The following is an 18,893-nucleotide window of genomic DNA, read 5'->3' as shown; positions in this document are numbered from 1 at the left end:
ACCATTCTGTGAGCCTTTGATCAATATCTCTGAAAGACCAGGGTATGTTCCAGTGATTAGGCTCTGTATTCCATGTCATTTCGCTTAATTTCTGTGGCACAGCTTATGTTTAATAAAAACTTAAAAATAAAATTGAGCAGTTCTAATCCATTTGTAACAATGACCAATAATAAGTAATTTTTCAGTTTTCCTTATTGAAACAAGCTGAAATTTAAAAAGCAATTAGCCCAAATTGCAGTTCTCCACAACGTTTCTCTGAGGCATTTCCCCACTCTTCCTCACTAACACACTTTCCACAGTGGAGGAAGGCATCAAAAATACTCCACCTCTTCCTCCCAGCTCTAAAATATACCCAGCTTTATGTCCTGAAGCTGTGAAGTCAGCAGATGCCTTTCTGTCCCAAGCAGCCCATGCCTCCAGCCCCAGGGGAGGACGTGCAGGCAGAGGCACCACACAGCTCTGATGAATGAAGGCTGCAGTGCTGCCAAGCACAGTGAGTCACAGATCCCAGGCACAAACTTTCTCTTCCCCCCAGGACTAGATTGAAATGACAGCTTTTATTATAAACCTAAATCTGGCTGTGGCACCTCAACCCCCAGCCTCAGGACTGTGGCAAGGGCGTTCTGTCACGGGGACTCTCTTTCCTTCAATGGATCCCACAGGTTCAGGGCAAGGCTGGATCCTGATGCAGGACTGGGGCTTCCTCCATGGATCAGGCTGTTCCATTGGGATGGAAGAGAATTCTCTAAATCCATTTATGGTAGGCACTTTCTTTTAAATGGTTGGCCACAGGGAATTGAAAAAAAAAAAAAAATTAGGTTAAGCTGGGAAGACACAAATTGACTTTTCCTTTCCACTCTTCATTTGTTTTGAAGGCAAGTTCCTGATTAACATGTGGAAGATGCCATGTATGGCTGGCCATTATTTCTAATGATTGTTTTTCCATATAATTCAACTGGGCTGTTTTTCAAAACACATTTGCCCTGTTGCTGGCTACTTTACTGGAGAAGTCCATTACAGTTCTGCCAGTGTGGGTAGGGTGCTGCAGCCTATTAATCCAATTTATTGTGTCCTAATGTCAATCACAGGAATGCTACTGGACAATGCTCACTTCTCAATTAAGTGGAATGTATGCAGAATCCTGATAAATCGAAGAATAAATTTAGCAATGGGGAGCACACTGTTCAGAGGAAAACCAAGACTTCTGCAGTCCTAGAGATGCCATTTGAAGTTAACAACTTCCATCAGTGTCTGAGGAGCAGTCAAGGACTATGATTGTTCAAAGAGTTGGAGCTAATTAAAACTATCACAAAGAAAACCAGAGAGAGGAAAAAAAATACTCCTTTGTTTTGAGCAGTTCTTACATGTATAATTCCATTTGTAATTAAGATTTGTATTGGTTGTCAAAGGGCACTGTTGAAGTCTAAGCTATAAACAAAGCCTTTGTCTTCTTATTTCTTTTCAGCTTGTAGAAAGTTTATCTTTCATTTGTTTCACATTTCATTATTTAAAACTACATGAAACATATTTTTACATTTTGGAAAGCTGATGAACAAATGTGAACATAAATATTTATTTTTAATTTAGGTGTTGTAGGCTGCTTTCCTCTTCAAAATGTGTCAATCTTCCTTAAAGCATCAACATCAAATATTTAAAAGCATGTTTATTTTTGTTCCACTTAGAAATACTTTTGGACAGCACTCAAACTTGCAAAGCATGGTTAAAACTGGTAGACAAAGGAGCCAAGAGGGGGTAAAATTCTGTCTTTCATCTGGTGAACTTGGGAAAAAGTTATGTGGCTGTCTGTACATAAGTATCCAGCAGGATACTTACCAGGATAGACTCAATGATCCTTGTGGGTCCCTTCCAGCTCAGAATATTGTGTGATTCTGTGATGTCTTAGCACAGGTAAATTCTGCCCTGCAGTGGAGGGCACATCCCAGGCTTATACAGTGCCCATTTCCCACCTACGTCACTGTGCACAGGGCTAATTACATCCTGAATGCACAACACCATTTTGCCAGTGTCACAGGAGATGGAATTTCTGGGAAATCCTTTAAACTACTAACTCTCAATCTGCTGCTCCCAATTATCTCTCAGCAAGAGAGCTGAGAGGAGCCAAGACAAGAGAGCAAACACAACCCATGGCAGTGGTAAGAAACACAGTGCTGTGAATTCAGCCAGGTCCCAGCAAAATGCCCTGCCCTGTGCTGGATGGGTCTGTGGGCATCCAGTGATCAGCAGCTTTCCTCCCCCTTACTGCTTAAACAATGAAATAGTACTCAAAGACTCAAAAGAAAAGGGGACCAGGAATGCCAAGAATCAAGCAGGTAAAAATCAAGGCACTCTGGACAAGCAAGCTCCAGCCAAGACCCAGGAGCACAGACAGTCCAGCTGCTCCCAAAGAGGCTGAAATGGGCCCAGGTGTTATTTTGTTAAATTACCTGCACGTAGTTCTCTTCATAGGAGCGCAGCAATTGGACCTATTTCAGGAACGCCTCCTGAAGTACAGTCCTTTCACTGTGCTGCTGCCTCTATCTGAGGACCAATTCAGTCCTAAGGATTTCCAGGAAGTGGCCCTTGCCTGTAATTTTCCTTGGACGCCCATTCTGCAGAATAATCTATGTTGCCATAAGGAACCTTGCTGCTCTCGCTATTTCCACCTACTGCTCCCTGATTTTAAATGTCACTCTGTTAGCTTCTGCAGTATGTACAGAACACACCAGAGTGTGGTGGCTTCACAGCTAATTAACCCTGAAGCATCCCTGGTGTGGGTTTTCAGGGGGACACGCAGGCATTTGGCCCCTAAGAGCCCTCAAGGAAGAGTGTGCTGGGCAGTCTGGGTCAGGAAAAAGCCCCAGCTGTACCTGGCTGTGAATCCTTTGCTCTCTCCCAGTTTACACCCCTGGTAGTCGCAGACAGCTCTATCATGTTCTCCCACTCTTCCCAGTTGTCACGTAACAGAGTGATGCATATTTAGTTCAATTAATTTTGTTCCATAAATCAGTCCCTCCAGCTCCTTAATCATTTACTGACTGCTTAACAAATGCATTCGGATGGAGAGACACTAATGCTAGCGACAGCAAGACTTTTTAAGGGAAATAAAAGCTTTGTGTAGACAAGACACAAACCTGCCAGTCTTGTACCCTTCACTTGGATGTTTTTTTCCAACAGAAAATCTACGCTAAAATATTTATCAGCCTGTAAAAAGATCATCATTGAATTTTTCTTGCAATTAGGGAAACACAAACAGTTAAAATAGAATAAAATATGTGCTTCATCTGAAATGTATTCTTCTTGCTGTCAAAAAAGTAACAACAGGATAATTATTTTATTTGAACTAAAAATTGAAAATGAAGGTCTAGCTTTTTATAAAATGGAAAAAAGATTTTAAAATTCAAATGGGAAGTGAAATAAACGTACTTTCAGGACTGAAAAAAATTGTTATATGAAAATTCATCTATATGGACATTAAAATACACATAATAATTTCAAAGAAGCAACAAAATGTGACCTAGATTTTATGTTTAAAATAAACTATCTGTAATTTGTCAGGGAAAAGTAAAGGGTTTTAGAGGGCATAAAAGCATGGCCAAGAAGAACAAGAGGAGAGGTTTTTTTGATTCTGTACAAGGAGGTATTGGTGTCTCTAAATTAGGGAATAAATACTCAGCTAGAAAGGACTTCAGTCCACCTTCAGACCATCTGCTCTCTGTTACAGACAACCCATGCTCTTTAATATCTCTGGAAAAATTTATTGAGCCCCATTTAAAATGATGGCAGCTTATCTGCCATTCCTCCTCCCTCTGCTTTCTCTCAGCCCACTGACCAAGGACATCCTTCCAAAGTGGGTTCTAATCCTCTGATTTACAATCTAAATTTATTTAGGTTATTTACAACCTAGTGTAATTTATGTCCAGTTGGTTTTGGGTCAGCACTGCCCTTCAGCTTAAACGTTTCTGTGGGTATTTATCATCTTAAGTACATTTAAAGAGCAACAACACAGGTCTGTGTTTTGCTAAGCAAAACATGTGGGGGTTCTGAATTCCCTTCCTGTAACAGAGTTCTCCTTTCCCCTGACCAGCCCAGCAGTGCTTCCTCTATACCTGTTCCAGCTTTGAACTTAGGAAATAGCAATCTTACAGGGCTCACCTCACATTTGGTCGGATGGAAACAAGAATTCTCCTCTTGCTTCTCCTGCACAACATCCTAGAACATAATCTGATAGTGACTAATGCAATTTGGCTTGCTAACAGATTTTTTTTTTAAGGGTCTGCCAAGAGACATAGTGCAACAAAATGCAGGTTCCTATCTGGCACTGTTTACTCATCTGGGAAATTCCAATTATTTCATTATTGGTGGTCACAGCACAGTCACAGACAGACCATATCCTTGGGACAGACACAGTACCAGAAGAAAAATTCAATTTTTTAAAACGTAATGGAGAAAACTAATGGATGTTACAGAGACAAGAGTGTAAAACAACTGAATTTACCCTTGTAACAGAAAACTGATGCTCAGAGGAGAAGATACAAGAATTGCTGCCTTAGTTAAGAAGCAAAGACAGTTCTTTCCTGACCAGTCCTTTAGGACCCATGCAAAGACCCTGCTTCAATACCATTTAGGGTATGTAATTTAAGATATACGATCTTTGGTTGTGAGGAGAGGTGATATTCCCCAATCTTTAGAGAAAGACAGTAGCTGGTTTAAAATGCAGACTTTGAAGCTGGCCTCCATCCTCTTCAACCTTGCAAAGATCATAAAATGCATGAACTGAAAGTCTTTTGATAATGTATTCATTTGAAATAAATTAAATGGTTGGATGTCTTATTTCCTCTGTTTTCACAAAGGTCTGGGTATTTTTCAGTTGTTGCTGTTTTACCAGGGAGATGGGAGCTGTTTTGATTATTCACTTTTTGAACTGTATTTTCAAGCAAAAGCTCAGTCCTATGTATTAAAAGAGGAATGGCCAAAGCGATAGATGTATGTGTTCATTTTCACCACTGTGATAACCTGCTTCAGAAATCCATGTGAACAAGTCACACACACACAAATATATATGTATGTATGTGTGTATATATATATACACACACATATATACATATATACACACACACATATATATGTATGTATGTGTGTATATATATATACACACATATATATACATATATACACACACACACATATATATGTAATTTCACAAGTGTTTCTATTCAGGCCAAGTAGCCAAATGTTTCCTGGGCAATAGAAACCTGGTGCACATTGATATCTGTGTTCCAAACCTCCTGGAGCCACAGAGGGATCTGCTGAAGAAGAGGAGCAAGCCTCTCTGCTTCCTGCTGAACTGGAGGCAGGAAAGTGCCTGGAGACAAAGCAGCAAGTGAGGCTTGAAAAGCTTATGCAGTTTTTCCCTGGTGGTAAAGTGGAGTTGAAGTACCAGGGTTATAAAATTAAGCTTCTGTGAGATATCCTTTTGTTGACCTGGAAGGTAGCACACATCCTTACAGTGCTCATCAGAAAGCAGATGTAATGATCTTAAGCTCTTGAGGCAGTGCTTGCATCCACCTGCCAGCAACAAACCAGGAAGCACTGAGCAGAGTGTATGTTGCTTAAACTTGCTCTCCAGTGTGTCATTTTAAAAGTGTGTCTTTATATGGATCTTTGATATCTTGGAAAATCTGTGTATGATCTTTCTTTCTTCCCCCTGAGATTCATTTGTAAATCCAGGGCAATGACACCAAGAAATAAAAATAAAAAAAATGTTTGTTCTTTCAGGTCTGTACTCCACTTATTTTCCCTCAGAAGTCTTTGGTTCCTGCTGTAAATCTATCCAACACTCCATCTCTCTGATATAGGCAAAATCTTTTTGGAGGTTTTTTAAAGCCTTGCTGTGAAACACAAAGGCCCTAACATTAAAGCCGTAAGATTCTCAAGTCAGAGAAGGGGAAAAAAGTGTCCACATATGCAGCCAACAAAAAAGGCACTAGAAGGTTGCTGTGTTTGTATTGTATTATGGAAGATGCCTCGGCTTCCCAAAGTGAGACAACATTTTGGGCAGAGGAACACCCGACAGAGAAAGGCACCCACTGCAATCACAGAAGGGCCTTGCTGTAAAAGCCTCTGGTATCCCCAGCTGGGGCAGTTTTTCCAAATATTTGCACAGAGAAGAACAGGCCTACTCCATTAGCCCAGGCAAGACACCTTTGTGACCGTGCCTAAGAACACCGATTATCACCTGCAGTTAAAATCTCTGCTGGCCAGGCAAATTTTGCACAGGGGTGTTTGTGAAAAACTCTGCTTCCACTTCTTCTCCAGCTACCTTGCTCTTTGGGGAAATCCCCCTCACCTCTTCCCTTACTCTTCCCTTCTGCACTGTCAAAATAAAACACTCAATAAAAACGTGGCAATTGTCTGACACGACACAACTTTACCATGCTGAATATTGCTATTAGTGATGAATCCCCGAACGGTTGTTAGGATATGGGCAAGGAAATCAGCAATGCTGTGTGCTTTCAAGGAGCTGCTCTGAGGCTGCCAGCCCATGGCACCCCAGGGGTTCCCAGCCTGGCAGTTCCTGCTGCAGGGAAGCCCCAGAGGAGGACACGGAGTGATGCCCTTCCCTGGCAGCTCAGCTCTGCCACACCTGAGAGAACCCAAGGCATGGCTGGGGACCCATGGGTTGGAAGCCAGAGGAGCAAGAAGGAGCCTGGACCCATAGGATAGCACAAGAGCTTACTTAAAAAAAAAAAAAACAAGCAACAACAAACCAACTCTAAACCATCTCCAGAAAAAAGAAAACAGAATGACAGGACTGTAGTGGAGGTAGAAACTGAGTTCCACAAATAGGACACACAGTCATGTATCTGAAGCAAGCTCCAGACATCAGCCATTCCTAGAGCCCCCAGAAACAAGAGGCACACAGAGGACTGCCCAGTAAAGCCCACCAGCCCTTTCACGTGCTGGCACACCTGACATGAGGCTGGATCTGCCATCCCCTTATGGTGACTTGTGGTTTCCCTCTCAAGCTGCTGTAGGGACACGTTCAGCTTGGCTGTCTCAACAGGGCAGAATCATAGAATAATTTAGGTTGGAAAAGACCTTCAAGATAGAGTCCAAGCAGTAACCTAACAGTGCCACGTCCACCCCTACACCAAGTCTCTAAGTGCCACATCTACATATCTTCTAACTACCTCCAGGGTATGATGACTCAACCACTTTCTAGGGCAGCGTGTTCCAGTGCTTGACAACCCTTTCCATTAAGAAACTTTTTCTAACACCCAACCTAAACCTCCCCTGGTGCATCCTGAGGCCTCTTCTTCTTGTCCTAGCACATGCTCCTTGGGAGAAGAGAAAGCCCACTGAGAGCCTGGCCTGACTCACCCAGCAATCAGCAGAGCTCTGCATTGCTGGAATTTGCTGGGAGTTTTTCATGCTACAATCAGCTGTGTGCTGCAGGCACGTAGCCAAATAGAAAATACACCCACGCTCAGATGCCTCCAAACAGCCCCATCTTGATGAGATAACACAACGACCTCTCAGAGCTGGAATTTGATTTTATGCAGCTCTACAGAAATGAAGACATTGAGCTGTCTACAAGCACACAGAGGGCATGGTTGGTCTCAAACCTACTCTCACCTGCCCTATTTCTCCCCCTTCCCCCAGACTCCCAAAGGAAGTAATTTATTGATGACTGTTTCCAGAAATGCCAGAGGGAGCAAGGGGATAAGTGTTAAACACACAAACAAGAATTTGTAGAGATGGAGCTTTATGTGAGATTGTAGTAGCTATAGCATAAAGGAAATAAAATGTCTTCAACTTCCAAAGTTTGTTTTCCAGATAGATCCCTAATTAAATCATTTGCACAGCAAATAAAACAATTGAAGGTTGCTAAATTTTTAGGTAACTGCTTATTCACATTCACACAGAAAGTTAATGAGCTGTTTTGGCTACAATGTTAAATGATACTTCTGTAAAGCTATTCCAAAAATCTAAATTTAGAGTTGTTTGTTACAGTGCTGCAGGTGGCTCTGAGACCCTCTCATATTGTTTTATCATTATTTATTAATATGTTTTAATAAATGTATCAACAATAGAATTTAGCCAGTTTCTATGTATCTCTGCCTCTACTCAGCTTTCATTCACACTGAGCAGAAACTTATTCTACAAGCAACCAGCACTGACTTTTGGAAACTACATTAAATAATCCTTTATTCTGTCAGAACAGAATGGCAGAAGACTTTAAAGTTATATTTATAGAAATTTAACTTAATTAACTTAAATTAACTTTTGCCAGACTTAGCTATGTTCTGGTGAAGAATATTTTTTTAATGTAGGATAAGAAGTTTTAAAAAATGTATTTTAACAGGGATGCCTTTGCTTATGTTGTGATTTAATATCGTAACTTGCTTGATATTAAAAAGTTAAAATCATCAAGAGTTTCAACCATCAAATTAAAATTTATGGCTGAAATCTCAAGCAGCACTCATTAGCAAACTCATTCCCCTGCCCTACCAGTTTCACCCTAAGAACCCTATTTGATGGGGCAGGTTTGAATGAGTTATAAAAGAAGAAAGAATTTATCTTCAGAAAGTGGGATTTCTGAAATCACTGCTGACATAACTTCACGATGGTAGAGTCAAATTAAAAGCTGTTAAACTTCAAGTCTCATCTTTAAACATGAAGAGCAATAATCAAAGTAAAAGCTGGCACCTACCCACTTCAGCCAAAGTCTTGATACAGGACTCCACTGAGGCTTTCTGTGTCGGGTTTGGCCAGGTACAGTTGTAAATTCTAAAAGCAGACTGCAGGAGCTGAATAAAAACTGGCTGGTGTGTCTGAAAACAAAAACAAACACAGAATTTTACCCTTAAGGATCTCCTCACAGCTGCCCTAGGGTTTGACACAAGGTAAACCAAGGGGGTTTTAGCTTGTAGAGTCAAGTTATGGCTCCATTAAATTCTATTTGATCTTTAGGTCTAGCAGGAGCAGAAATCAATGCTGCACATCTAAAAAGGCCAAATCATGCAATTTTTCCTTAGATTGCTACTGATATCAAGCAAACAGAGTGCACACCTTAAGGGCAGAGGAGTTTTTCCCATTCTCAGGTCTGTGTCCCTTCTGCCACAGGACACAAAGATTTTTCTACAAGGCTATCCCCTCCAATGAATTCACAAGAGCCAGAAGTAACTCTGACCACAATGAGCTGTCTACTGGTTCAAGATGCAAGTGACTAAAATGAAGAATTAAGTGTTTTAAAGAGAGATTAAGCTGGTAGTCAGTGGCATGAGAGGGGACAGAGAAATTAAAGGAGGATGAAAAGAGACAGCATTCCTATGCAGGTAGCAGAAGGTATCTCATTAATGGTCTGAATAGCTGATTTGTCTGTGTCTCTTCTCCTTACCTGGAGGCTGGTGCTGTTATCTGAAAATGGTGAATTGAAGAAGCCACTCACAATGCTCATGACAGGCTCAGTGACATATTTCTCCAGAGACGTGTCTGCGTGTTTACGATCCGTGGTTGTGTTACAAACCTGCAGGGAAGGAGGAGGAAACAATGAGATTTAGTTCTCCCCATTAAGCAAGCTTCATTATTTTGTATTTATTACCATACATCTGATATTTCTTCTTAAAGTAAAAAAAAAGGATTTTTATATAGTATCTATCAGAGAGAACTATGTTACAGTGGAAGCTGGATTTGTTATAGCTTATCTTTCTGCTTGGAGGTCCACCCTTCTCTTCTGAACTAGTTCTTTCCGGCTGCCTGCCTCTTCTTTCCCACACCATGAAGAAAAGATCCCCCTAAATCAGCACACTGCATTCCACTTACACATTTAGACAGATTCAAGAAGAAAATGGACCTTTCCTCCCATTGCAGGGCTGGTTGGAAGATGCTTCAGAGACAGATGAGACATAAACAACTCAGGTTAGAAAGATTTTATACAACATTTAGCTTCTCTCAACAATTAATCACCACAACTGGGTGGAAAAGGTGAAGCTCATTTGCAAGAAAAATGTTTAAAAGGAGGGAAGGAAGGGAAACAGCACACTCAATACCAACAGGCTTTAGGATGGTTCTGGAAGAGAGACAGCATTTCTTTGGGAAGCCACACGGGGAAAATACAGAAGCCAAGCTAAAACAATGAAAGAAGGGAATGGATGATACCAGGACAGCTCTGGAGCACAGAAGGATGATTGAATGGTGGGAGGAAGTGGGAAGATTTGTACAAAAGGTTCCTGAAGACTCCCTTTGGTACAACACTTAAAGTTTGTGGCTGCATAAAGATGTCACGCTTAAAGAAAGGGAAAAATTACTGGTGTGGATTACATCCTTCAATATTTCCTTTATTTCTCTTCAACACTTTTGAACATCTATACAGAGTCATGTTGATTTTGCATGTGTCAGTGTACACAGTACTGAAAGGAGTCTACAGAGAGCCAAAAACAGTGAGAAAGGCAAGACTGGACAAATAAGTAGTACAGAGTGTAGTCATACTACCTCTTCAACAGCCTTTAAATAAGCAGCTGTAGTCATGTTTAACAAGAAACGAAGGCAGAGTTGTTTTCTCTTTCACCTACGCAAGCCAGAGATGACTGCAATGTTCTAGGGAATCTATGCAAAAGCAGAATTTATTTTGTATACAAAAATTCCAGGGCTAGGAGTCATTGCCATCTGTGCATTTAATACATAACCCCAAACCTGAGCGGCACACACTTACCATTACATCTCTTCAGGGATGGGGAGTACAGAGAAGCTGACTGAATTGCTTAAGGTCACAGGGAAAAGTTGGTGACAGAAGCAGAGAGATAACCCACAGCACCTGAATCTCACACAGGGCAAAGATTCTCTCTAATTACACACTGCCACTGTCACTACAAGACAGCAATTTCACCAGGAATGTTTTAAGGAAGTCTACTGGCATGACATCCAAAAGCACCTGTGTTCAGGGTATGCTAGAGCTCAGGGGAACACAGAAGCACCTTGGGTCCAGCACACAAACACTGTCATGCAGTAGGCAGAGGAATAACCAAAGATAACTTCAGACCTAGACAAATGAGGCATCTTGAGGAGTTTGCTTGTCTGCTTATTTAAAATGTGTCAGATAAATCAGTCATGCCTCCACAGAGTGCATTTTTTATCACCCCAGGAAAGATTTTGGTCAGAAAAGCAACAGTGGCTAAAATGAAACAGCAAACTTATCAGCCCTTCTGTTTTGGGGAAAGTGGAACACCACCACCAGCCCCAGTCCTTCTGAAGGTAAATGATTCAGTTAATAACCAAAACTTTTTAAATTTTTTTTTTTTAAGAGATCACAGAACTAAAAATCTCTGGAAGTTCTTTTGCTTTTAATTAATCTGCATGCCAATTTTGGCTGGAACCAGTAGCTCTGAGCTCAGCACTTGCAATCCCAATAGGAAGACAGGAAGCTGTGCAGTGCTAGCACAGTGAACGCAGAAATTACCAAAACGAAATTCCAGAACACTTTTAAGCTTTCCCCTTCAGCTGCCTGAAAGGCAGAGCTGTATGTGGGAATGCCACTCTGCTCAAACACAGGTCTGAAAAATTCCCAGCACAGAGGGAATTTGGAAATCCTCAAATTTGTCCTTATCCCTCTGCCCTTTGGGGATTGAAAGATCTTCCTCTGTGGAAGAAAAAAACAAAAACCTGAAATGCATGAAATGGAGATGAGGATTGAGAAAGCAGTGTTTAAAAACCCCTTAAGAGGCTTTGGGACCAAAACTCACATGAATAATACTTCAAAAATTCTGCAGAGAAAGCCAGGATGACTTTACAGCTGTCAGATCCTCGGCTCTTGTCTTTAATCCTGCTCAGACTACAGCTGCTGACTTACACAGGCTGGGCCACACACAGGAAAGGGAAGCCTTTCCTTCAGCAGCACCCACTTTGCTCAGCACAAGGCTGTAAGTCACACCCAGCAGAAAGTAGGTTGGCAGAAGCTGTAGAAGCAGGGTGTCTTTGAAAGCACGACAGCTTTTGGCAAACCCAGTTTATACACGGATCCGCCTCGTGGCTGCTTTGCAATGTATCATGTTGTTGAAAGGAAAATGACAGCTGGGGACTAAATATTTCCTTCCTCAATCCAGAAACAGATTTTAAAAATCAGTTACTTTTTTTTTTTTTAATATATATATATATATATCTAAAACAGAAGGAATCCAACCTGAGGATAACACTCTCTGTCTTTCACCTTGGTGCTCTCCAATAACAGACTCAAAGCTCACAAACTCACCCACTGACAGGCATTTGTAGCAGCTAAAAGAAAAGCATTTCCCCTTCCCCCATGCAAAAGCATCCCTTTTAGCTCACTGGAACACAGAGGATCAAAGGGCTCTTTTTCTAAATGCTTTGAAAGCTATTGTAACATCTTTCATGAGGCTGACAGCATTCTAACTGTCCTGATAGCTACAGAACGCTGATGTATTTATAACACTTGGGCTCTGTTGGGGCCCCAGAGCACCAAATCTGAACAAATACACTCCATAACCTGGAAAATACAGCTATCCATGGTGGAAGAGCAGGACAGGCCAAAGCCCTTCTGACACACTTGCAGGAGAGGGGAATAAACCTGCATTTTGCCAACAGCACCCGCACACAAAATGCAGCATTTCCCCTCTTCACCTCTGAAGACCTGGGGTCTAATTTCTCTCAGGATAGATGTGTAAAAACAAGCTCAGCGGTCACCAGCATCAGGACAAGCCTGGAGCATTTAGCACAGTGCAGTTTGTCTCCAGGCTCATGAGAGGAAACCTGGACAGAGCCCTCTTTCTACTGGTCTGCTTCTAGCCCAGGGGCACAGAAAATTGGCCACGTTCAAGGGCTGGGGAGGAGGGATAGTCTGTGTGGAAAGTCAGGGTCAGGACACGTCAGGAAAGGGCAACCCAGAAAGGGAATTAAATAGAAGAAAATACTTCTTGAGATAAAACCAGTAAGGTTAAAAGTCAGAATGCTCCTCCAAGGATATTTCTCATCTTAATTTTCAACCCAGGTTGTTTTTGTCCAGGAGGGCTTTCACTGTGTAACACAACCACAGAGACAAAGCAAAGAAAACAGGGTTTATAGGGGACTAATTACTGCTGAAAATGGCTGCCACCAAAAAAAGAGAGCACAAACATTCCTGCCTCAATCTGCTTCCAGGGGAAAAAAAATTTAAAAAAAATACACCAAATCAAAACCAAAACACACACACACACACACACCCCCCCAAAAAAAAAAAAAAAAAGAAATAGAAAAAAACCCACAAAAAACCCAAACATACATAAGGTTTCTTTTTCACGGAAAAAATGAACAGGTCCCAGTAACTATTAACAGCATAAGTCTTTGTATTTCTTCTTCTTTTAGCCAAAAATCATTGTATTTTCCCCTAATAGATCTCACAGGAATTATTTTGTGGCACACTATTACTTTGGGGTCATTGTCTGCTGCAGGACCAAACTGAGATTCTTTACCTTTTCTCTTCATTTCAATGAAATGAAGAATGTAAGGAGTGATAACTTAACTATTATAAAATGTAATGAGCCACGGACTGGGAAAAACCCAAAAACCCATGGCTCTACTTCTTGAGCAGAAAGAGCAACACCATTGTTTGTCATTAATATTGTAATTATTTACAATTACAAGAAGCATTAATGTCCTAGAAAAGGATATGTAGTGCATGTAGTGCATGTGGTGCATGTAATCATTACATCATACTAGCTTCCCCTCACAGCTCTACTACTGTATTTAATCCCTGTGGAAGTCATAAGATTGCTCTTGTTTTCTGCCTTTAAAATCCCTGGGAACAAAGCTTAATTCAACTTGTAACTTAAAATTTAATTCAACAAGTAGACACCAAAAGGTTCAGTGAGGACCACAGGAATGGCAGGCCTGTCCCCTTGCAGCTGTAATTTATAGTTGAATTAGTATTCTGAGGGACCATAGCTCTACGCCTGCCTTTCACATCAGCAATGAGAATGCAGTGACAGGAGAATGAAAGACAAAAATAGAGACTAAAGAAGGAACATGAGCCAGAGAAATCCTCATCCCCGATCCTCACTATAACAACAGAATAAAGGAAGAGATTACAGATGGGGGATTTTTAGTCACCACCATAATGACATGGAATGCACCTTCCCAAAAGATGTATACAGGCTCTCAACCACGTACACACTGCCAATTTATTTCTTTGTAAGAAAAGAGAAAGGCATGGGTTCTAAGATGCCCTTTTAGAAAGAGAAGGCTACTAGTAATAAGCAGGTTAAAAGATAAAGATCATAGAAATGACTGTTTGTTAAACAAACAAACCAACTAACCACACTTATCCTATTGTCAACTTTGAATAAAAATAGTTAACAAAATAAAAGTTCACCAAAAAAAAACCCTTACTGCCAGTTCAGTTGTCACCCATGACCATTCTGTAGTATTTAATGCCTGGTGAAGCTTACCCTTGCCATATCAACAAGGAAGTTCTCAAAAAGTTTCCAGATATGATTACTGGCATAGATTTCTTTCATTTCCACTTCAGTGTCCACGTAACAGTGGTTAACAAAATTAACATAGGCAATTTTCACCTGCAGGAACAGCAAAAACACAATCACTATGAAATGGAACAGAAAAAACAATTAACATAATGTTTTCTATCGCAAAAATACTGAACAATAAAGATGAACCTTCCAGTACTAACAAACATTCATAACAATAATAATGCACATATTTGATTCTGACGATTTAGAGAGATGCTGGGCAACACATGCCTTAATGTGTTCACTGAAAGACCACAGGAAGAAAACTGAAAAGGTTTTGCAAACATCCTTACTCTAATGACAAAACCCCCACAAGACAAACCAGTAATGATTCTGCTATTTAATTGATATTAAGACCAGCAAGGCCTGGCTCCAAAACCAGAGGCTGTCAGAATGCAGGACACTCTGCACTTGCCAGTTGACTGTGGTAGGTTGAAGCCTTGTGACAGGCTTGCCAAATATAAAATAAAAAGTCTTTTGCAGAGCTGGGACTGAAGTCCCTGTATTTCCACAGTCCTAATGCAGCACTTGCATTTGGGATCTAAATGGCAGAGAAAGGTTGTGGCACACTGGGACTGCAGCAATGGCAGCACAAGGCTTAGGAGGAGGGCATGCCAGGACTCCTTTCTGGCATGACAAGTCTGCATGTGCACAGCATAAAAATGGATACCCGGTGCCCAAAAATGTATAGATTAAATATAAACATATGCAAATGCACTGAAAATTTCTTAGCACGGTCAAGGGAGATGAGATAGCTCCATATGTTTAATGCAGTGAAGAGAAAACTCAGATCAGACCTTTAGGTTTCTTTTGTTTGGGATTTTTTTTCTAATTACCATCTGTTGAAATTACTGTTAAGGGGAACTTTTGGGCAAAGCAAACACATTTCTTTTTAGCAATAAGATCATTTGATCACAAGGGCAATTTTAATGGCACAGAGGGAGTTTTAACTCCTGCAGGCCCCAGTTCTGTTGCTTAGAACCCCATTTTTCTGCCAGGTAATATCACAGTCCTACTTTAGCATGACACATGCAGAATTGTGCCTTCATCTGCAGTGAATAAAAATATTTGCCAGACTGCAATTGAGTTTAATAAAATGAGACTTCACCCAAATCCCCACTGACTTCAGCATGGACAGAATTTTATCTATAATTTCCAAGAAATTTAGGCAATGGCAAAACATTGGCTTAACCCAACATTCAGCTGGGTCTTCACAGTTTCAGCCAGAAGTTACGAGTGCATTAAACTCTGGCAGTGGCTGGACAAACCCAAAAGAAGGTGTCTGAAAAGCTGACAAACAAGGCATTAAGGCTAAGGAATGTTCTGTGATATAAATACTGTCTATCCTTTCTCACTTATTCACCTTAAGAAGCACCACCCATTTCCAGCCCATTCCCTGTACAAATATTCAACTTGTCAGTGCATTATAACAACAAAATATTGTTTGCTTCCTAAAAATGCTAAGTGGTGAGGAATCGTACCTCAGGAATGCAGTCATCATGGGTCACTACCCTCACAATATCATCCAGGGGCAGCAGGGAATTGCACTTGATCTCTGTGTACACATTCTTGCCCTCGGTGCAGGCGGCCAGCAGCTCCACCAGAGTGATGTGATAGGCCAAGGGCCCGCTCTCGTCGGCTCGGTCTCGCTCCGAACACATCATCTGGAGCAGCACTGGGAAGGATGCTCTGTCATTGTAGAATATCAGCACATCTTCACCACCATTGATCAGCTGAGAAAGAGAGCACAAGGTTCTGAGCACCCTGCACTGCAATCATTTCGGACTGAATGATTTTAAAGGTCTTTTCCAACCTAAATGATTCTATTATTTTCTTAATTTCTTATTTTATCTCTAAGTACGTGAAGAGTCTCTAGCTAAAACCCAAACAACGAAACAAAATTGACTCTGATGCAGTTTCCCAAAGAAATATGTCAAAACAATATCCAAGGCAAACTTCTGCTCTTATCAACATAGGTGCAAATCTGGAATAACTCATCAAGGAATGTATTAATGCAAGGTGAATTTGAGGTCTAGCTTCTGTGTAGCTCTGTCTTTACCTAAGACAGCACGTCATCCTTATTATTCCTACCATGTCAATGTTTGTGTGAAGTTAATTAATTATCCTCACCTCCTGCTAGGAGGCCAGGATGCACTATTATCCCTGTTTCATAGATGAGCACTTGAGGGGCAGTGAGATTAAATCTTCCATGCTGCCTCACACAAAAAGCCTGTGGCCCACCCGGAACTGCACCCAACTTTTCCCCCCCCTTGCTCAGTATTGGAAACAAAGGGAGATTCTTCCCAGCCTGTGCAAATCTGGCAGGTGGGTCATGACTTTGTCAGTGTCACGTCAGCACTTTCATTTAGCAGAAAACTGGTGTATGTGATAAATGTTTGAATCTGCTACAAGTGCTCTGCTCATCTCAAGAGGATCCAGAGAGGCTCTGGATGCTGGCAGCCCAATCTCAGCACATCTCACTGAAGAGCTTTGCTCTAACCCTGTTTGGAATCCTCTCTCCATCACTGTCCTTTGAAGCCCAATCCACTCTCAGTGTGGGTGAAATAAGCTCCCACATACCCCTCCTAGTACAGAACACACCCTGGCAGCTCAAAAATCACGCTTATTTTGTGAGTTAGGCACTTGACCTATTCCAGTCCATATGTGACATGAAATCCCAGCTTACGCAATTCAAGGGTAGTCATAAAGGTTGCTGGAGCTGCTGAGAAATGGGAAAGCAGCAAGAACAGGAATTAAAATTAGTCTCCCAGAATGAAAAGTCAAGAAACATTTCATTACACTTTCCAGGGTTTCAACACTTCAAATTTTGAATTCACAGCATTTCTGTTTGTGCTTTCCCTGTTTCTTGCTTATTTTTACTTTGACATTTGGCGGGAGTGAATTGTGAATTCAGTCTCTCCTGCAATTCCTATTTCTCATTTATCTTTGAGTTTCTGCAGTATTTCTATACCCACGACTTTTCAGACATTTTCTGGACAATCTACAGTACAGAAAAAAATAACTTAAAGGGATGAGAGCTTAGGATAAAACAACCCAGCAACATTTGCTGCTATTAAAATATATTTTCAGCAAGTTTAGAATTCTATGGTAATATAATGAAGGCTGTCCAGTATTGGAGCGGCTGTTGATACTGTGAAAAATATTACTCCAGAATACTACAGGTAAATAGAAAACTCTGCTGCCACATTGATCTGGCCCAAGGTAAATTCTGTTTTCCCTTCTGTAACAGTGTTTGCACTGACAGGCTGGGTTCTTCCAGGAACCTCAAAGCCTGCTTGTAATGAGAAAAAGTGCCCTAAGGAACCTTTCACATTGGTAAACATCATTGCAGACATGGAGACCAAGGAGATGAGAACAAGGGAATCAGCCAGATTGGGGATGTCCAATAGATTTTATGACAGTATTCTCTTGCCATGGTGCTCCTTCATCTGCATGCACTTTCTAGAACATGTAAATATGAGGATTATCCCTGACTCCCAATAAATGGGAATAAGATACAATGTACTTCCCGTGGGTGAAAGAAAACACAGGAGGAGCTGAGGCAAGCTGTACAGTCATATTCTATCTTGTCTTGTGGTAAATTGTTTATGTGCCCCATCTGGAGGCACAGGAAAAACTACAGCACTTGTTTAAGGTCACAAAGTACATCTCAGTTGTCTACAGAGAAACTGTCCCAACTCAGTGGCAAGTTCCAACCATTTGTTGCCTTTAGAGTGGATTGCCATTCAAGTGCCATTCAAGTTTCACAGTTAGCATCCTTTTCTAAGAAATCATAATTACTTACTTGTAATTTACTACTTTTTGAAAAACAGATCTTTATCTTACCCAATTTAATCAAAACATGGTTGCTCCCTCCCCCCAGGAAATTCCTGCAGGACTTATGATGTGAATGCTGTATGCAAGTTCATTTCTACTTTTGTCATGGAGTCAGCTTGAAAATGTAATATGACAGTTTATCTTTGTGCTGCTACAGGTCAATAGCAAAATATATTGAAATTGAGAAAAATCTGAAAATTTTGTTTGATGATTAAAAAAAACCTCTACAAGAGCCTTCAGAGGAAGCAGAAAAATCTAAAACCACAAAGGCACAAGAAGTGTTTGAATTATGTAAATCAAAGGCTTGTAATTGATATTGCATGTTAAAATACTTCAGTCAAATTGAAAAGGTTGAGGTGAATTTCATTAAAGGTTATCCATGTAGGCAGGAGCTTTACTTTCTTAATTAGAAGTTTTTCCTCTTGTTGCTGTGGAATAAAATTTCAGTGGGATTTCGTTTTGTTCATACCACAAAAAACTAAAGCTTATCTCTCATTTCTTTCTGAAGACGCCTCTTAAAAAAACCAAACCAAGCCAAAA

The 18,893-nt window shown here is 40.9% G+C and overlaps 1 protein-coding gene across 3 annotated transcripts in view; it reads right to left on the bottom strand.

The window, feature by feature from the left end:
* Positions 1-18,893, bottom strand: part of ITPR2 (inositol 1,4,5-trisphosphate receptor type 2) — a 243,028-nt gene that overhangs the window by 116,961 nt on the left and 107,174 nt on the right. For all 3 annotated transcript variants that reach the window (XM_084205579.1, XM_084205580.1, XM_084205581.1), the window contains 4 exons: positions 15,998-16,249; positions 14,439-14,564; positions 9,401-9,529; positions 8,714-8,834 (listed from right to left, as the gene is read on the bottom strand). In XM_084205579.1, the coding sequence (XP_084061705.1) occupies positions 8,714-8,834; positions 9,401-9,529; positions 14,439-14,564; positions 15,998-16,249 (628 nt within the window). The remainder of the gene's footprint in view (positions 1-8,713; positions 8,835-9,400; positions 9,530-14,438; positions 14,565-15,997; positions 16,250-18,893) is intronic.

Source organism: Fringilla coelebs (assembly GCF_963513975.1).
Source record: "Fringilla coelebs genome assembly, chromosome: 5".
Classification (NCBI taxonomy): Eukaryota; Metazoa; Chordata; class Aves; order Passeriformes; family Fringillidae; genus Fringilla; species Fringilla coelebs.
The sequence above is the reverse complement of the archived record's forward strand: the minus strand, read 5'-3'. Positions and strand labels throughout refer to the sequence as shown.